Genomic DNA, 19,454 nt, shown 5'->3' with positions numbered 1-19,454 from the left:
TACCGAGTCTCAGTACCACTGTCGATATTATTATTGCAATGGGCGACACCACAGAGTCCCCAGTACCGCTGTCGATACTACTATCGCAATGTGCGATACTACCGAGTCCCAGTACCGCTGTCGATATTACAGTTACAAAATCGTTAAAACACATATGGACAAAAAAACAAACTATATTATTCTAATAAAAAAATAAACTGGTGTAAATGTCACAGTACCAACACCATGTGTGCTGAATATTATAAATACAAAGACGATTTGATATCAAAATATTTGCCTTATGATAATTTTTGTTTTGCATGCATGGTTTGTAATGGAACATTTTAAAAGAACTAGACTCCTTGACTTGACATCTCTATGGTCATAAACCCATCCTCCCTCACACAAGGAGCTGTGGGCAAAATCGCATGCAAATGTGTCCATAGATCCACAGTTCAAAAACACACTGGAAATCCCCTAGAAAAAAGATGTTCAAACTGGTTTATTCCTAGTTCTTACCACCAGTGAATGTGATAAACCTACTGAGATTTTTATTTACAAACTGTACATTGCAAGTATTATTTATTAATTTCTAAAGTAACATAATTATATTCACTGTTGTTCTTTGTTTTACTTTTATTTATGTGATTATTATTTTTAAGTATTTAAATTTTTTATATTCAAGTTATTTTGTTTCCACACACACAGCTTTTGGATAAGTAAGCATGCATATGTCCTTTTTGACCAATAGATGGCAGTATTGGTCCTATTTAAATACTCCAGAAGAAGCGCTTCCGTCCAATCAGCGTCTCTCACATGGGCTTGATCCCAAAGTGCAAGCTACTCTTTGTATTAGTGAAGTAAATAGGGGTTTCTATAATTATCCGTAAGCCCTAAGTAGTGCACTATAGCTTAGAGGCATTGTTATTTGGTATAAGAGCCGATTCACGCTAAAGCTGTTGTGGACGGGCAGATAAAAGATTTAATAGAGAGGTATGAATGTATGCTAACTGTAATTACATAGAAAAACTGTGTTTAGCGTTAAGCCTTTCTGTTACGTAGTGCGCATTTTATAATCTACTGGCTAGCTTTATCTAGGTTACTTAATTAGCTTGTTTGGTAATTTGCTAATTACGGTACATGTGGATCTGTCTGTCTGCCTGTCTATATATCTGTCTGTCTGCCTGTCTATATATCGGTCTGCCTGTCCGTCCGTCCGGCTATTTATTTCTCTCTCTCTCTCTCTCTCTCTCTCTGTCTGTCTGTCTTTCTGTCTCTGTCTATCTGTATATGCCTCTATCTATCTATCTATCTATCTATCTATCTATCTATCTATCTATCTATCTATCTATCTATCTATCAAATCTATCTATCTGTTTGCCTGTCTGTCTGATCAACTGATTAAATGCTTAGTGACCTATATCTACTATAACATTTGTCTGTATACTTGTTTAATGTAAGCTATGTGGAATATACACTGACATAGTTTAATTAGTGTTATCTAGAATGTATAGAATTGACCCAGGACGTTGTGATATTGATATTGCATGTAAGCCTTCACCATCAGCAATGTCATTTTTCTTATTTTCATTTCTCATGGTCATATTTTGTGAAAAAGTTTAATATATAGAACTATTAAAAAAAATAAAAATAACATACACACAGACAGATCAGTCATACCATGAAAGCCACTGACCGGTCAAGTGAATAGCATTTATTATCTTGTTCTAATGGCACTTGTTAAGAGTTGGGATATCCATTGTGCCATGGATCAGATTATTGGCTACTACACCTCAAATAAACAAAAAAATATGTGGCTGTATTTTACAGTCTTCTTGTAAAATCTCACTTTCAAAGACATGCAATCGAGGCAATGACAAGGTTTGGACTAAATACAGACAGGTGAAAAGTACAGAATCAATGTCCAACCGATGGTGTATGAGACATGAGGTTCAGTCTTACTGGTTTAACAAGATGAGATAAGGAGCAGGAGTCATGCTAGGGACAGGATGTAACACTAACATACAAAACAGCACAGGAGTTTTCAGCACACATAAACACTGCCTGTCATTTCAGAGTCGTATGTTGATCAACTCATTTTCATAGGCACTTTTTGTGATCTGAAAAACAGACATTCACTTGTATTTCTTATCATTAAAATAGACCAGGTTCAATATTTAAACAAAACGCCAAAACACAAGACAACCATGTTCTATTCAATGATTCTTCTCTGTTAATTTTCCCTTAACATTTGTATTGGTTTATTCTTTATTACTCTGCATAGTATTCATAAAATCACAGAGAACACAGTGCCATCTAATGGCTTGCTTGTGTAAGTTAAAAAGAGCATCTACCATAGGGTTAAGTGAAATGAGTTCAGGGGCGTATGATGAGTCAATGGGGGCAGGAACTGCCCCATAATGCCCCCCTCATATCCTGTAACAGATGTTTTGTGTTGTTTTTAGGGTTCCTGAAGAAACATGGGGCGCTCCTCTAAAGACAAGCGTGATATTTATTACAGACTGGCTAAAGAGGAGGGCTGGAGAGCCAGGAGCGCCTTCAAACTGCTGCAGTTGGATGAAGAGTTCAATCTGTTTAAAGGCAAGACTCGACTTTAACGAACATTTTACTCGACGTGGCCAAACATTTTACTCGTCCGGGGGCGTGGACAAAGTTGAGAAGTGTTTATGTAAATATGGAGCTGCCATACACACTGATAAACGTCATTACTATGGCAACCAGTAGTGGCAACATCAAAGTACCGCAACTGTATTTGAATGTAGCATTTGGGTGTCAGAGCCAATATTTTATACTGGTTCAAATGTTCAAATGAAGCTGTAAGCTATTTGTGAAACAGCGACATCTTCTGATAACATGCATGAAATGCAGGTAGTAATGTACTGTATACTAGCAGAGGGAGCAGCTAGTTAATTCCCATGCTTCCATAACGTTATGTTAAATAACACAGGTTATATCTATTTATAGTGATCATATTAAAAACTTGTATATATATGTGTGTATTCTTTTTTATTATCTTCACAGACAAGGCCCATGTGGATTCCTCTAAACTGAGAGAAATTGATTCTACACGTTGAATTTGCCAGGCAGATTATTAATCCACCTTTTTGTTATCCTTAGACCTCGATCTTTGACATCAAACATGGTTCTGGAGAGCCCACTGTACTATCTTGCACATTTGAGGGATTTCTGTCGTTTGTGTCTTTGGCCTTTTTAAATTTGTTTTCAGGCAGCATCAGTACCTCGTAGCCCTGCCCCTCTTCCTCTACTTAAGCAAAGCTGTTAGTGTTGTGTGCATAAAGTCTCCAACGTTCCACACTTCTGTTTTTCAGTTGATTTAGCCGGGAACTTAGTGTTGGAATTTACAACGTGACCAAATAGCTCACACTATTTATACTGTACAATGGCATATAATAGTGCATAAGTATTCAATTTGGGACGCACCTTGTGCCTTTTTATTTTTTATTATTATTCCAAGTCATTTTTATTTATTTATTTTTTACAAACAATACAAATGAAATTTAAGTTACTTTAATGCAGCTTCGATGTCAGTTTACTAATCATATCAGAGAAAAAATGGAAATCTGCACAAGTCGTTATACTTCTAGAACACTGAGCAATGATGGTGTATTTTGTGCAGGTGTGGGACGAGCGGTGGATTTGTGTGCTGCGCCCGGCAGCTGGAGTCAGGTTCTGAGCCGCAAACTCCGGTGAGTAACTTTCATCTTCTCAACAAAATTGAGTTCGTCCAAAAAATATCTTGTATGAATTATTTCATATTTATTAACAGTTTTGGCATGTTACACAGTAGGGAGTTTCATACAGTATTTAACCTTAGGCTGTACTAAATCCTGCTTTTAACCCCACTTACAGGAGCACAGTGATATAAAACCCTGCTCTGAAGCAGGATTGGCACTGCTGATGGTGTTAACCATGCATTTTGCTGCCAAACATGTACAGTGTGAAATATGACAGTGTTCGAACATTACAGCCAGAACTTTAACCCAGGGTTTAGAAATGTACAGTGTGAAACATCAGATAATGAATACACAAAATTAATTAACCCAGGGTAAAGTGTGAATAGTGTGGGATGTGGTAGCTCATTGGTTAAGGTGTTCGACTACTGATCGGAAGGTCATTGGTTCGAATCCCATGTAAACCAAGTTGCCACTGCAGGGCCCCTGAGCAAGGCCCTTAACCCTCAATTGCTCAGGTGTATAAACTGAAATAAAAAAATGTAAGTCACTCTGGCGAAGAGTGTCTGCTAAATGCTGTAAATGTAAATGTCAAACAAGACAGGGTTGACAATCACCGTTGACAATCACCCAGAATTAAAATTTTGCTAGAAAATACAATGAATTTAACATCCTTTGTACAATGCTGTAGAGTGAAAGAGTCGAGTGAGGAGGTGAAGATTGTAGCAGTGGATCTGCAGGCAATGGCGCCTCTACCTGGAGTCACACAGATTCAGGGAGACATCACTAAGGTACAAGGCAGCAGCAGTGTGTGTAATACAAACTCATTTTTACTCACTACAATACAGACGTATGGTTGTTCTACACTGAAGTGCTGTAAAAGTACACTAAACTGACTTGTTTAGATTACATCACCATGAACTTATTTATTGGGTAGAAATGCAAACTCTAAAAACAAATCAGCACCTGATGTGTGATCTTTAATGTCCTTTAATCATGAATGGGCATGCAAATAAAAAGGCATGCTGAGATTCAGCCAGAACAAACTAGGGCTGGGTGTTAGGATGATGTAATCTAGTATGTGTTCATTCAGATTCGGATAATATTGTAAGGATAATATCTAACAATTTATTACCTATACTATAGATATTAAAAGCAACAGCATGACACGAGAAATATGAGAAGGATAAACAAGACAATATTTAGGGCAGTAAGGAATAAAAAGCTTGCAAGTGTGATGGAGTGCTGAAGTGGAAGTTGATTATTTCCTGATCACAGCACATTTGGAAGTTTTTTAGTCCTCTAAATACCACATCTAATAACAAACAGTTAAATACTTTTTTAATATTTTGCTACTTGCACTTAATATGGAATATCTGCAGAACTTCGATCACAGGTAAGAGCACATGAAAAATGGGTAAGAATGAGTGATTTTGACAAGATTGTGATATATAGATGATTGGGTCTGATCATCTTCACATCAGCAGGTCTTGTGTGGTGTTTCTGGCATGCAGTGATTAGTACCTGCTAAAAGTGGTCCAATGAAATAAACCCATCTGGCTAATCAATCTGATCCAAACCGTTAAACAGTAGAAGTGTAAAGAAGAAACAGGCAAAAGCATAAACTCCTCTGTCCTGAGGACTTTCCTGTGGTGGAATTGAAAAACCTTAAACTTAAACATCATCTTAAAACTTCAAACATCTCCTGTACATGTTACTGTGAATGAGCTGTTGCTATAGAAACAATAACATACCATCTATGCTGTTTAAAGGAAATTAATTTACAGCTTCCAATCAAAATCCAGAATTCAGTAGCCATGCTGTAAACAAGGGCATTTGTTCTGTACCATTAAATATTTTTTGAAGTAATTTTAACTATTTACATTGAAAATTGAAACACTGAAAATGGCAAATAGTTACATAAATGCACCATAATATAGTGCTATTTTTACTCTTACATTTTAGAATCCACCATCTAACAGTAATGTGTGTGTGTGATCTAGTGATTGTAGAGTTTTTATAATGATGTTTAATCCATGTTTTTTGGTTTGGTGGTGTAGATTTCCACAGCTCAGGAGATTATCAGGCACTTTGAGGGCCAGGCTGCAGACTTGGTGGTGTGTGATGGTGCCCCTGATGGTATTTATGTTCATTTATTCTATATTCCTTGGTTCAATAATCATTGCTTCATAACTTTGACGGCCTGCTTGTAATGCTTCAGTAATCCATTGTGTGTTGTTTAGGGTGGAGATTTACATCATTTAAGTACATCAGATTTTTTTCAATTCCTTAATTCAGTTTCTTCAGTTTCTTTGCTCATGCTGCATCAGCAGCACTGCCAAGTCTTGTTCTTTTCTTCATGTTCTTATTTCATAATAACACATGCCACACATAATCAGATACTTTAGTACTTTATTTTGTAGAAAGAAAACTATTTTTTCTTATTTGAATGATAAAGAATTGTTGTATAACAGCAGTCATTCCTTTGGGAATGGCTTAACAGTGAACAGCATGATGTATGTGCTGATTAAACAGCAGGAGATTTGACCTGGGTTGTTTGCATTTGTAGTCACAGGTCTGCACGATGTAGACGAGTACATTCAAGCACAGCTCCTTCTCGCTGTACGTATCTATAATCTATAATAACCTTTACATTACACATGCGGTACAGTAAATTTTAGAAAATAAAAATGGCACTTTCCATATATAATGGCATATATATAGAGCATATATTGTTTTTAATTCTGTTGTTTACTTTTAATTGCTTCACTAATGTCAATCCACTGTCTTTTTTTTTTTTTTTTTTTTTAAGGCTCTGAATATCACAACCCATGTTCTAAAACCTGGAGGCAACTTTGTGGCAAAGGTAAGCTCATATGAAAATTGTAACGCTTCTAAATGACTGACGATACTATCATGGGATTTCCCCACTTAAAATGTTTCTAAACTCTGGGTAAAGGGATTTCTTGGTAATCTTTTTCCACATTTCACACTGCTTTCACTTTATCTGGGGTTAACAATTAACCTTTAGTTATGATCTGATATTCCACACTGTACATTCTTGAACCCTGGCTTAACCTTTACAAATTATCAGCATCAACAATCACGATTGGATAAATACAGCACACAAAATAATAAATAAATACAGCACACTGCTTGAAATAACGGCTTGTCTCGCACTTTCACATCATTGAGAGAAATTTCTGTTCATTTGTTGTCAGTTCTTTAAATCAGAATCAGAATCAGGTTTATTGGCCAAGTGTGTTGACACACACAAGGAATTTGTTTCCAGCAGTTTGTGACTCTCAAAAGTACAGACATACACAATACTATACAAACTATAAAAGACAATGCAGACGATGGGATACAATATAGACAGAGTGAGTATAAAATACGAATATGGAATGAATAAAATATAGAATATGTCATAAGTTATGTACATAAAGTGTGGGAGTGCAAATAACAATATTGTGCAATATTATGCTTTTGTACAATATACAGCAGCAGTAGTGTGTAATATACAGATGATGTGATGACTGACAGTCCTGATAATGCAGTACTTATGATAAGAAGAAGTGAATATAATTAATTATGGTGAGTTGTTGATCAGGGTGATTGCGTGGGGAAAGAAACTGTTCCTGTGTCTGGCAGTTTTAGTAAGCAGAGTTCTGTAGCGCCTGCCAGAAGGGAGGAGCTGAAAGAGGTTATGTCCAGGGTGCGAGGGGTCAGTAGTGATTTTTCCTGCCCGGTTTCTGGTTCTTGTGTCGTACAAGTCCTGGAGAGTGGGCAGGGGGGTGCCAATTTTTTTTTTTTTTTTTTTTTTGCTGTTTTTACTGTGCATTGCAGTCTGTTTCTGTCCTGTTTAGTTATTACTTGGTTATTGGCTATCCAGTTTATCCTGAACAGACTATTCTGACTGTAATGGTAAAATAAAGCTGTCTCCACTTGACGGTTCAATTGATGTTATTATTTATTTATCCCACAAATGGTACAACTTTTGGAGCTACAATTCAGAGCAGGGTTTCATAACCTGGGTAAAAATGGTGCTACTACTGCCTATAAGTTCCTCTGCCTGGGGGTAAAAACAGGATAAAAGCAGACGCAAATTTGGGCTACAATGCTTTTTTTTATTGTAAATAAAAAAAAGCCTCAAGCCTCAAATTAAAAGAAAAAATATTCAACTTAAATTCTAAAATTTACTGTCAGCTAGATATAGAGTATTTTGTATCTTGTACTTGTACATATGTTGTATGTTGGGATGAGGTAGTTTAGTGGTTAAGACATTGGACCACTGACTGAAAAGTCATAAGCACGAGTCCCAGGTCCACCAAGCGTCCACTGCTGGGCCTCAGAGCCAAACCCTTAACCCTCAATTGCTCAGTTGTATAAAATTGAGGTAAAATATAAGTTGCTCTGGATAAGGGCATCTGCCAAATACCATAAATGTATTTGTTGTGTCCACCAATTTGACTCCCACTCGGGAACTCAGAGCTCACAGAACAACACACCAGTCACTTTGTGGTGACTTTCATGTTTCACTCATAAACACAATATATCAGATGACTTAAACACATCATAAATCTCAATGCATCACTATCAGCAGGCATTGTGGGTAATGAAGGAAATCATTAGGAGGACTTTTCCCATATGAGATCTGTATGAGTGCTTAATCAAGTCTGTATCTGTGCACAGATCTTTAGAGGGAAGGATGTGACACTGCTTTATTCTCAGCTCAAAATCTTCTTTAGTACGGTGACCTGTGCCAAACCTCGCAGCAGCCGCAACTCCAGTATTGGTGAGTCAATTAAATTTAGCAGGTCATGAGAGAAAGAACAGGATAGCAGCCGAAGAAGTTGTAGATTAGAGTTTTGTCAAGGGTCACAATCTGCTTGCCAATTTTGAAGAGTTATCAATGTTTACAGTGTAAAGTGTGCAGGGATAATGTAGTCAAGTCTGCTTTATTTGGATGAGGAAAAAAATCAAGATGACGTTGCATCACGTGTTTGATGTCATTTGCCTTCAAATGGGAAACTAATTATAGTAAAAATATAGTTAATAAAAAAATTCAATCTAAAATTCATATTCTCAGGGCTCTCAAGTTTTGAAGACATGCAAGAGTGACATCTCCAACCTCCCGACCCCTTAAAACAGTTTAAGCCCAGCCATTTTTAGGGTCATGATTGAGCACAATGTCCCGTCCAGAGACAAGCTGTTTCGAGTTGAGGTTTTGTTCAAACCAACCATTGAAAATACCCTCTGGGGATCAGCATTAGAGTGTGGAAGCACTAAAACCAAGACTACTTGTTCTGAGCAGGTGTTGTCAGGGACCCGGGGCCCCCTGGCACCATCTCAGGGCCCCCAGTTTGAGAACAACTGGCCTAGACTACTTTTTCTGAGCAGGTGTTTTCAGTGAACAGGCTGTAAATCTGTTGGCTAAGTTACAGATACTCTTGAAAAACTCTGATGTTTTGGAAACATCTCAAACAGCAGTCAAAATGTCATTGTTTGTGTCAAACAAGTTGTGAATTTGTTGTAACATTAAAACAGGAGATCATGACTCACTCTGTGCTCAAAGTGATGCTCGCAGCTACAGATACAAGATACAATAGTGCTACCAGATACAATAGTGCTATTTTCTGATTGGCTATTGTGTAGCCTCTTTTTTTGATTGACTGATAAGTGTCAGGCTCGACTAAGAACTCCAGGGGACACGCGCTTGGTTCCTGCCCGGTTCCGTAGAGACAGCGGTGCGGACAGATACATTTTGGGTGCTGCGGCTTATTAAATATATGATAAATAGTACTTTTTTCTGTGTGAGAAATACAATGTGTGGCAGGAGAGCGTGATAAAAGACCGAAATGCGTGACTGTCACTCTCAATGCGTGACACTCGAGAGCCCAGTATTCTAGACAGTAATGTATAATGTTCAGTACATTATTGGGTACACAAACTCAAGATAACAGCAAAATTCCTTAGCTAAAATAGTAACTGAAAGAAAATTTATGAAGCTAGTGAGTGAAGGCTAAACCAAAGCTAACCTACAGACCCAAAATTAACTCAGAAAGCAAAAGTTAAACCTAGCTAGAAGCTGTACTAGCCTGATTAGAATATTAAATATTAGGCCACACCCACTGTGAGTTTGTCTGCTGTTCAATCAGCATTGTATTTATCTTTTTCTCATCAACTTTTGATGGACATTTTTTACACAGTTTGCTCGAAAAACGACGCTTTTAGTAATTTAAATGATATTTCCTGGGCTATTCATTTGTGACCTCACTGAAAGTCTGAATGTATAACTAAAGTACTTGTATCTGAAGCATGTAGTGAAATATATGTGATTTATTTTGATGTTTTCTCCCTGCAGAGGCCTTTGTGGTGTGTCAGAATTATTCACCCCCTGAAGGTTACGTTCCCAACATGTCTAACCCACTGCTGGATCACTCTTATGGTAACATTCTGCTTTATCCCTCCTGCTGTTTCTAAACCCATTCCTCACTCTAACACTTTTTTTTTTTACAGTGTTTTATGGACTATATAAGTTCTATTTTAACTGAATTACAGTTAAGAATTGCGTGCACCTTGCAGAATCTGCAGTGTTAAATTAATAAACAAAAAAGAAAGATCATAAAAATTGCATGCCATGAATAAGCTATTTCACATAACAGATGTCTTCATTTAGTCCACAAGACAAAATAATAACTGAATTTACTCAAACAACAAAGAACAAAGAAAGGATATTGTTCATATTTATATTATTTACTGTCCAGTGTCACCCAAATGAGGACGAGGTTCCCTTCTGAGGCCGGTTCCTCTTATGATTCCTTCTTCATATCATCTCAGGGAGTTTTCTCTTGCCACTGTCACCTCAGGCTTGTTCAGTAGGGAAAGATTTTAAAGATAAATAATAATAAACTTTACAATTTGTGTTCTGTTTCTCTGCTTGTTTAAAGCTGCTTTGCAGCAATGTTAAAAGTGCTATACAAAAAAAATTGTATTGAATAGAATTGAACCAGCAAACCAGCTCACTGTTTTGGGATTAGTTAAACTGCCCACAGTTCTTCAAATAAATCCCTCTTTTCACACTTGGAACAACTGATTGACTCTTACTCAATCACACTTACTATAACAAAACCTTCACTGATGCTCAAGAAGGGAACATGATACGTTAAGATCAATGTAAACTTTAAGAGACATGTAAATATCAAGTAATTTCAATCTAAAACATGTAAATATCAAATCATTTCTAAATGGCAGAACTAAATGAAAATTTTAACTTTAAATAAAATTAATTCAATTTGCACTGATCATATCCTGTTTAAAAGTTTTCACCCCCCCACACCTGGTTCTTAATATACTTTAATGAGGTGTATATAAACTGTAGTTTTACTTGTGGAGGTGTGCGATGTAATTATTACTGGAGAATTTCTGGCACTTTATTTCTGTACACATCCATCAGTCATTTTTAACACAAACTGTATTTCCCACACAATGCACTGCTGTTAGATGTTCACACCTGTTGATAAATTGACAGTGATGCTGAAAGTATCTGTCATATAACTAAGAATTCCTGTTTGTTTATCCAGATGTGGATTTTAACCAGCTTGAGGGACCGAACAGGATAATCGTTCCTTTTCTGGCGTGTGGAGACCTCAGTGCTTTCGACTCAGACAGGACCTACCCACTTCAGGTGCTCGTGTGGGAAATAATTACTGACAATTAATGCGTAGTTCATATGTGGGCTTTTCATACAACAACTTAAAGTAAAGTGACTAAACTTTTAGACCAGGTTCAGAGGAGTATAGAAAGAAATGTCATAGAAGTCTCATAGAAAGAATCTTTTTTTTTTTTTTTTTTTTTTTTTTACCAAGTGCTTTAAATTCTGGCTGAATTTTTGGAGAATATTAAACACTGAGTTGTATAGAAGTAAGATTCTATCCTGAATCTACCTCAAAATATGAATCTGATGGCCATGTTTTCTTACACAACCATTTAATTTCACCTTTTAAACTGTTCTGATTAAGGTGTTGGTGTTTACATAAATTTTTTGTTGTTGTTGTTCACGTGTATGTAACGTGTTGGATAAATCACATTATTTGAAGTGATCAGATCATACTGAGCCTCTGTGTGTTTCTGTGCAGCTGGATTCTAATAAGGAGTATGAGTATTTGCCACCAACGCAGCCTCCAATTCGACCCCCATATCAGCAAGCCTGCCATTTACGCAAAAACAACCTGCTGGCCAAAGAGGACTCGCCTTCTGCCCTGCTAGAGGGAGCTCTTTCCACCATGAACCTTGAAGCCGAAGAGGAAACCAACGTTTCCACACCCAAAACTCACTGAACGCTATTCACTGTCTCAGACAATTTAGTCAATATGACTTTATGGTCTTTCATTTATTTGTTTTATTAAGGTAAATGTTATTCAAAGCTATAAGTATAGTCAATGTGATCTATCGTGGATTTTAATGATATTAGTGTTTTTATGTGTTTTATAAATAAACAATTGAATCTTCATCTCTAAATGATTTTCTGAGAGAGAGATACACTGACTTTGACAATGACGTATTCACCCCTTTGGTGTTTTTCCTTTTTTGTTGTATTACAACCTGTAATTAAAGTGGATTTCATGTAAACTAATAAAATAATCAAAATTGCTTAAATTAAATGGAAAAAAAATTACATTGTTTTAAAAAAAATACAAAAAATTAGAAAGCTGTGAATGAACATGTATTCACTCTAAATAAGATCCGGTCATACCAATTCGCTTTAGAAGCCACATAATTATCTGATACCATGCAACTCTTTGCACTTGTATGAAATTAAATAAACCGGTTCTAAAAGACTGCTGAGTCTGAAACACCACTAAGCAAGCATCATGAAGGATCACCAAACAGTTCAGAAATAAAGCTGTGGAAACCTATAGATCAGGCTTATTTTATGAAAAAAATATTTCAGACTGTGAACATCTTACAAAGAACCAATTAATCCATTATCACAAAATAGATATGGAACCACTACAAACCTGACAAGAGAAGACTAACAAGTAACATTCACAAACATGGCAAGGAGGTCAATCAAATTCAACAAAAACACCAAAGATCCACACTGGATATAGGTGTGTCTGGCCATAACACTTTATGCCTCCAAAGAGCAGGGCTTTGTAAAAGTGTGGCCAGATAAAAACATTGTCTCAAAAAAAGAGGAGGAGTTTGCCAAACAGCATGTGGCAAAGTCTGCAAAGACACAGAAGAATTTTCTCTTGTCAGATGAGACTAAAATGTAACATTTTGACCATCATCATTGAGGCACTATGTGTGGATCAAACCGAACACTTGCCATCACTCCTTTCCCACATTGAAGCATGGTGTCGGTAGCATTGTGCTGTGGGGATACCTTTCCATGGCAGGCACTGGTCAGGATTAAAGGAAAGATGAATTACACTAAATTTAGGCCAATTCTTGAGGAAGGAAAACATTTATGTGTTGCAATGGACTGTTCAATGTCAAAGTTAATAGAAACAAACTCCAAGACACTTGTGGCTATAATTGCAGAACAAGGTGGGGGTTCAATACATATTTTTTCTCTTAATTATTGTTTGCATCAAAATATTCATATTTTTTACTTTCAAAATGGTACAAAGACACTGTATAGGTATATCTGTCTATATTGCATATACAGATAATTATATTTATACACTGCATTTCACTGTTTAGATAAAAAGATATGTATACTTGTAGAATAGACTTTGGATTGACTTTGTGTCAATCTGGAGACACGCAAGCATGTTGTTGCAAATGATATGATGGGAGGTTTGTTTTTTTATATGGGTTATAATGCTTTCCAAAATAGAGCAAAGGTTTCTACAATGTTATAATGAGCTTTACAAACAGGGTACACTTTTTTAGAAAGTGATTCTTGGGAGTTTTCTTTTAGGAAACCTAGCAGTGTCTGTTTCCTTTCTTTTACTTGCTTGCTCGTTCAACCATGACTTCCTGTGACACTTCACCATATTGCTCAGTAATACAGCTGTTACCTAATGTAATGTGCATTTATTGAAATTGATGTATGTTATAAACATAACAGTCCCGAAACTGTGGGACAAATTTAGAGAGGCTCAGCAGAGAAAAATGAGAGAGAATGAGAATTAAAGCTAGAGTATGCAAAGACATTGTAGACAAGTCTGTGCATCGGGTAAATTTCTGGTAAACAGATAGGGTTGTAGTGTTCATTAAAGGATATGTCTGTCTCTGTCATACAGAAACCTGCTGCTATATTTAAATGCTGCAGTTAAACCTAACTTTTCCCCTTCTTCATACTTCTTACCATCTGACTATACAATGCCACAGAACTGCATAATGTGCAACATTCTTCCATAGTTTACATCTTGTATGGTAGTCACATCTGGTATGGTATTTTATTACATTTTTATTTTATAGTGTGTATTTTTTATATATATTACAGCATTTACTGTATGTCCAGTCTTAACAGCACTCTTTTTTTTCCACCAATGTCTGTATATATACAGATGGCAATAAAATGTCTTGAATATCTATTAAATCTATGGAATCCCATGTTTGGTCAGAGTTCTTGTTGCTCAATGACTCACTTACTATTTGACTCAGTTATTTTACTAAATTGTATTATATTCTTAGACATGGGGATATTTATTGAAATTCTCAGATATTAGAGTATGACAGGGATGTTTGTGACACTTGTACCTAAAATGTGTGTTCAGTGAAGCAGAATATAACCCTTATTTCCTGTTTCATTTCTCCTGTTTGCTGGTTTACATATAAGGGGTTTGTGTTGCTGCTAAACTACCCAAAACTCTCAACCATGTGGCATCTGATGCGCCAGCACATTTTATGTAAGTATGAAAGATTTTCCTTCCTTTTTTTGATATATTAAATACATTAGGTACTGATATTATGAATTATGAATAAATTGACTTGTTAATTTGTTTAAAAAACAGGTAATGTCAGACTTTGCACTTGCACAGTAGAAACATCAGCTTTAAGACTGATTATATATATTGCAATATTTACAGAAATATTTAGGTTTCATATATGTGTAATATTAAATATTTTAGGTTTAAATATTAATAGTGCAAAAACTAAACGATATCAGTTCAAAATTTTGTATTTGCCTTCTATATGAATAATGCATGATGTTTATATTTCAGTGGGAATGACAGCCATGCTACTGACTGAAGGTAGTAAATTTTACTATCCTGATTCAATAGACTTTCATCATTGTTTCATGTGTAAATCAACCTTTAACCCAGGGCAATCAATATATTTGCATTTCTCACACTTTATTACTGTTAGCTCCTTTTAAAAGAACTGTTCAAAGGAAAATCAAATGATTTTCACCTCAATTGATAGCAAAACATTCAAGTGTTTAGTGTCCGATATTAACTGTGTACTGTAGATTTACACTAGATCTATAAAAATAATGTAGCTACCAGTTAAATAATGTAGCTACTGTACCAGTTAAATAATCCATCTTGTTGAATAATATTCACAAAAACCTTCATTTATTAAATGCAAAAGACTTAAAAGATTAAGATACGTGTTCTCACTTACTGTAAGTGACAGTCAGTATTCACTTCCAGTTTTCTGATACAAGACAGACATTAAACTTTGGGTCATAACACTTGAGAGGGAGAGATATCAAAACACATCATAATTATAACATGCTCAAAATGTGAGTATGCAACTCTGACTTATCATGTCCATATACTTCATCATTTCTGATTCGTCCACACTTTCTTTAATTTTTGTGGAAAAACCTTTGTGCCAAGTAAAAACAAGCAAACATTAAATTTCAATTTACATGTTAAAAAACTGAAATATAGAACTGAAATCTAAAACAAGATATAAAACTTGTTAAAAATTGTACTTACTGTGCATCACTGTAACGTTGAGGATAAAATTCAATTGCATGCAGAGCTTACACTGCAAAATTATCTTGAATATATTCTAATCTGTCTTGTAATTCCTATCAATGGATTTTAGCTTCAAATTGTCTTGTTGGTCTAGAAGTTATTAGAAGTAATTTTGCTAATTGTAAGCATTTTTTTTTATCTGAAAGCAAATTATGGGGGGGGGGGTGGCTGAATGGTTGCACGTTCGCCTCACACCTCCAGGGTCGGGGTTCGATTCCCGCCTCTTTTGCATGTTCTCCCCGTGCCTCGGGGGTTTCCTCCGGGTACTCCGGTTTCCTCCCCCGGTCCAAAGACATGCATGGTAGGTTGATTGGCATCTCTGGAAAATTGTCCGTAGTGTGTGAGTGTGTGAGTGAATGAGAGTGTGTGTGCCCTGCGATGGGTTGGCACTCCGTCCAGGATGTATCCTGCCTTGATGCCCGATGACGCCTCAGATAGGCACAGGCTCCCCGTGACCCGAGAAGTTCAGATAAGCGGTAGAAAATGAATGAATGAATGAAATTGTGTGGTAGTAAATTAAGAAGGAACATTTATTCTGCTTATGGCAAGCTTGTAATACAACATACTAGAAAGTTTTACTATATTCAAGTTAATACAATTTACTAAGATTAAGTAATTTCTTTCAGTGTAAAGATGTTAAACTGTGCCATTCCACTATGGTTACTATGATACAATAAACAACTCTCAAATGACCTGAAAACAAAGATTGTTCAACATTATGGTCTAGTGGAAGGCTGCAAAAAGTTATTGCAGATAATGGTGAGAACGGTCAAAAAGAGCCAACAGACCACCTACAAAGATCTACAACATCCACTTGCTGCAGACGGTGTCACTGTGCATTGTTCAACAATTCAGCGCACTTTGCACAAGGTGAAGCTGTACGGGAGAGTGATGCGAAAGAAGCCTTTTCTGTACACACACCACAAACGGAGTCGCTTGAGGTATGCAAACGCACATTTTGACAGATTCGTTTTGGAATAAGGTGATGTGGAGTGATGAAACAAAAGAACACAGCATTCCACAGTAAAACTTGGTGGAGGTTCCATCATGCTGTGGGGCTGTGTGGCCAGTGCCGGTACTGGGAATCTGGTTAAAGTTGAGGGTCGCATGGATTCCACTCAATATCAGAAGATTCTTGAGAATAATGTTGACGAATCAGTCACAAAGTTGAAGTTACGCCGGAACTGGATATTTCAACAAGACAACGACCCAAAACACTGCTCAAAATCTACTCTGGCATTTATTCATAGGAACAAGTACAGTACAATGTTCTGGAATGGCCATCCCAGTCCCCAGACCTGAATATCGGCAACCATTAAACCTAACTGAACTGGAGATGTTTTGTAAGGAGGAATGGTTCAAAATACATTCATCCAGAATCCAAACACTCATTAAATGCTATAGCAAGCATCTAGAGGCTGTTATTTCTGATAAAGGAGGCTCTACTAAATATTGATTTGATTTTTGTGAAAGTCTCCTGTCTAAGTTAGTTTTGATGCATACTGCACATTTTCTGTTAATCCAATAAACCTCATTTCACTCACTCACTCACTCATTTTCTACCGCTTATCCGAACTACTCGGGTCACGGGGAGCCTGTGCCTATCTCAGGCATCATCGGGCATCGAGGCAGGATACCTCATTTCACTACTGAAATATTACTGTGCCCTTCAGTTATTTGATCGGTCGAAATGAAATTGCAGAACCAAACACCCAAATATTTATAAATGAAAATCATGGAAATTGTCAGGGGTTCCTAAACTTTTGCATACGACTGTAATTTAAACAATTGGAAAGTAATAAATCTCAAATGAAAGAATTTGAACCTATTCTGTGTCCTGAACTACTGGGTGTGGTGTGAGGTGAATATTTATACATCAGATTTCAGTAGACATAGATTTCCTTGTTTGAAACACTGTTATAGTCGATAGCTTTGCCAACTCACAGCTCCTGGGTTTGATCTTGAGATTGAGTTACTATCTTTATGTAGTTTCTCAGATTCCTCCAACTCTATAAAATGATGTGAAATTAGGTGGATTGGCTAAGCTTTATTGGCTCTAAGAATGTATGAATGCGTGTATGCATGGTGCTCTCCAATGGACTGGTGTTCCATCTGGGATGAGTTCTCCCACCTTGCCCCATAGAATTGGTTCCAGATCCACCACAATAAAGAGGTTACTGAACATTGAAGATAGATTTCCTTGTAGCTCCAGTGCAAAACTAAACAAAACCAATGTCAAACATTTAGTCAATCAAATACGCTTATCTTACACTGTGGTTTTATTTCACTTATTTGAAGGTGGCAGTGCTGGAAACTGTTCTGCATGCTGCTGTCACAATAATTCCACCTGTGACCGTACAAATGAAACAGCAGCAGGATGTAAAAGCACGAATGGTATATTATTCTGTAAATAAATTGTTTCATCAGAGTTATGAAAGTACAAACAGAAATAAATAATTGCCATTTGGCCTCATACAGCTACACCGGATTTCTTCACTTACATTGGACTCTCTGTGTTGGGCTTCTTGATCCTCCTTTCTTTGGCTTGTCACTGCACAACATGTCTTGTCATTATATGCAGAAAAGGTAAAAGCTCATTGTTCTCTTACTGTTGCTATACTGTGTTGTAAGTTTAGAGAACACCAAGGAATTTACAAATCAGTTTTTTAGGGATTAGTACACAATATGGACAAACATTTGTGGACATCTAACTATCACTCCCATGTGACCCATATTTCAAACAATTGTAGGGAATGTCTTTGTAGACTATAGAATTTCAATTTCCCTTCACTTGAACTAAGAGGCACAAACCTGTTCCAACATGACAATGTTCCTGGGCACAAAGCCACCATTTCTAAGTCATGGTTTTCCATTTGTGCTGCGGAGAAACTCAAGTGTACTGCGAGCGTTATCAATTCATGCAGTATTAACAAAAACTAATTACACTGTGAAATCTTGCATTAATGACACTGATTGGAAGTTTGAGTGTATATATATATATATAAATATAAATATAAATATAAATATATATATATATATATATATATATATATATATATATATATATATATATATATATTCGGTTGCATTCTGTTTATGGTTTTATTCAGGGCCTTGAAAATACACACTCAAATTATGTTGGCTGTATGAAAACTAAGTGTGTTAACTTTGCTCCATTTGAACACATGAAACTGTTGTATGCATCTAAATTAAGTGAAGTTCTATAGGTGCCAATAGGTGTGTATCACTCCACTCATCTGTATTAACCACAAAAATGTCCACTTCCTAATGTGAAGCACTTAATATAGTAGTGTTAGTCACCACCAGTAGACATGACAAATGACATGAAAATATGAAAGCCTGCCAGATGAAGATGAGAGAACTCATTTAACTGGAATCTACAAATTAGTGGGAGCAAACTAGACAGCAGACAGGCTATAAATTGAGTGTGGCTTCCCTGGGATGTAAGTTTCTTTTAGGAACTTTTATATATAAACAATACTGCACTTGCAATAATGTGGTTATACTGAACTTTTGTTTCCACAAACATTTGGCCATATAGTATATTTCTGTTTTACCTTAATCTGTATAGCAGATGCTTTGTTATTCAGATCGGTACTGGAGACAGGAATGCTGAAGGCAACCATTTTTTTGTTTTTAAGTTTTGGACTAATGTTTTGTTACAGGATACTCCCCAATAATAATAATAATAATAATAATAATAATAATAATAATAATAATAATAATAATAATAATAATAATAATTATTATTATTATTATTATTATTATTATTATTATTATTATTATGGACTTCAAT

General features: G+C 36.2%; 1 protein-coding gene across 2 annotated transcripts; it reads left to right on the top strand.

Annotated features, from left to right (window-relative positions):
* The first annotated feature begins 820 nt into the window (after positions 1 to 820).
* Positions 821 to 12,204, top strand: ftsj1 (FtsJ RNA 2'-O-methyltransferase 1). 2 transcript variants are annotated; one of them, XM_027139958.2, is made up of 11 exons: positions 821 to 972; positions 2,445 to 2,580; positions 3,638 to 3,707; positions 4,384 to 4,483; positions 5,753 to 5,831; positions 6,262 to 6,314; positions 6,505 to 6,558; positions 8,385 to 8,487; positions 10,057 to 10,140; positions 11,276 to 11,379; positions 11,831 to 12,204. In XM_027139958.2, exons 2-11 carry the CDS (start codon positions 2,460 to 2,462, stop codon positions 12,029 to 12,031), a joined length of 969 nt encoding a protein of 322 aa, XP_026995759.1. In that variant the 5' UTR covers positions 821 to 972; positions 2,445 to 2,459; the 3' UTR covers positions 12,032 to 12,204. The 2 variants fall into 2 exon arrangements, with proteins under 2 accessions (XP_026995759.1, XP_047661693.1); XM_047805737.1 differs by having other exon boundaries at positions 968 to 1,098.
* The last annotated feature ends 7,250 nt before the right edge of the window (positions 12,205 to 19,454 follow it).

Source organism: Tachysurus fulvidraco, chromosome 21 (genome assembly GCF_022655615.1).
Source record: "Tachysurus fulvidraco isolate hzauxx_2018 chromosome 21, HZAU_PFXX_2.0, whole genome shotgun sequence".
NCBI lineage: Eukaryota > Metazoa > Chordata > Actinopteri > Siluriformes > Bagridae > Tachysurus > Tachysurus fulvidraco.
The sequence above is the reverse complement of the archived record's forward strand: the minus strand, read 5'-3'. Positions and strand labels throughout refer to the sequence as shown.

Coding starts and splice junctions, on each gene's coding strand:
- ftsj1 (XM_027139958.2), top strand. CDS start 2,460: ATGGGGCGCTCCTCTAAAGACAAGCGTGATATTTATTACAGACTGGCT. Junction 4,484..5,752: donor TTCAGGGAGACATCACTAAG/GTACAAGGCAGC, acceptor TTGGTGGTGTAG/ATTTCCACAGCTCAGGAGAT. Junction 5,832..6,261: donor GTGTGATGGTGCCCCTGATG/GTATTTATGTTC, acceptor TTGCATTTGTAG/TCACAGGTCTGCACGATGTA.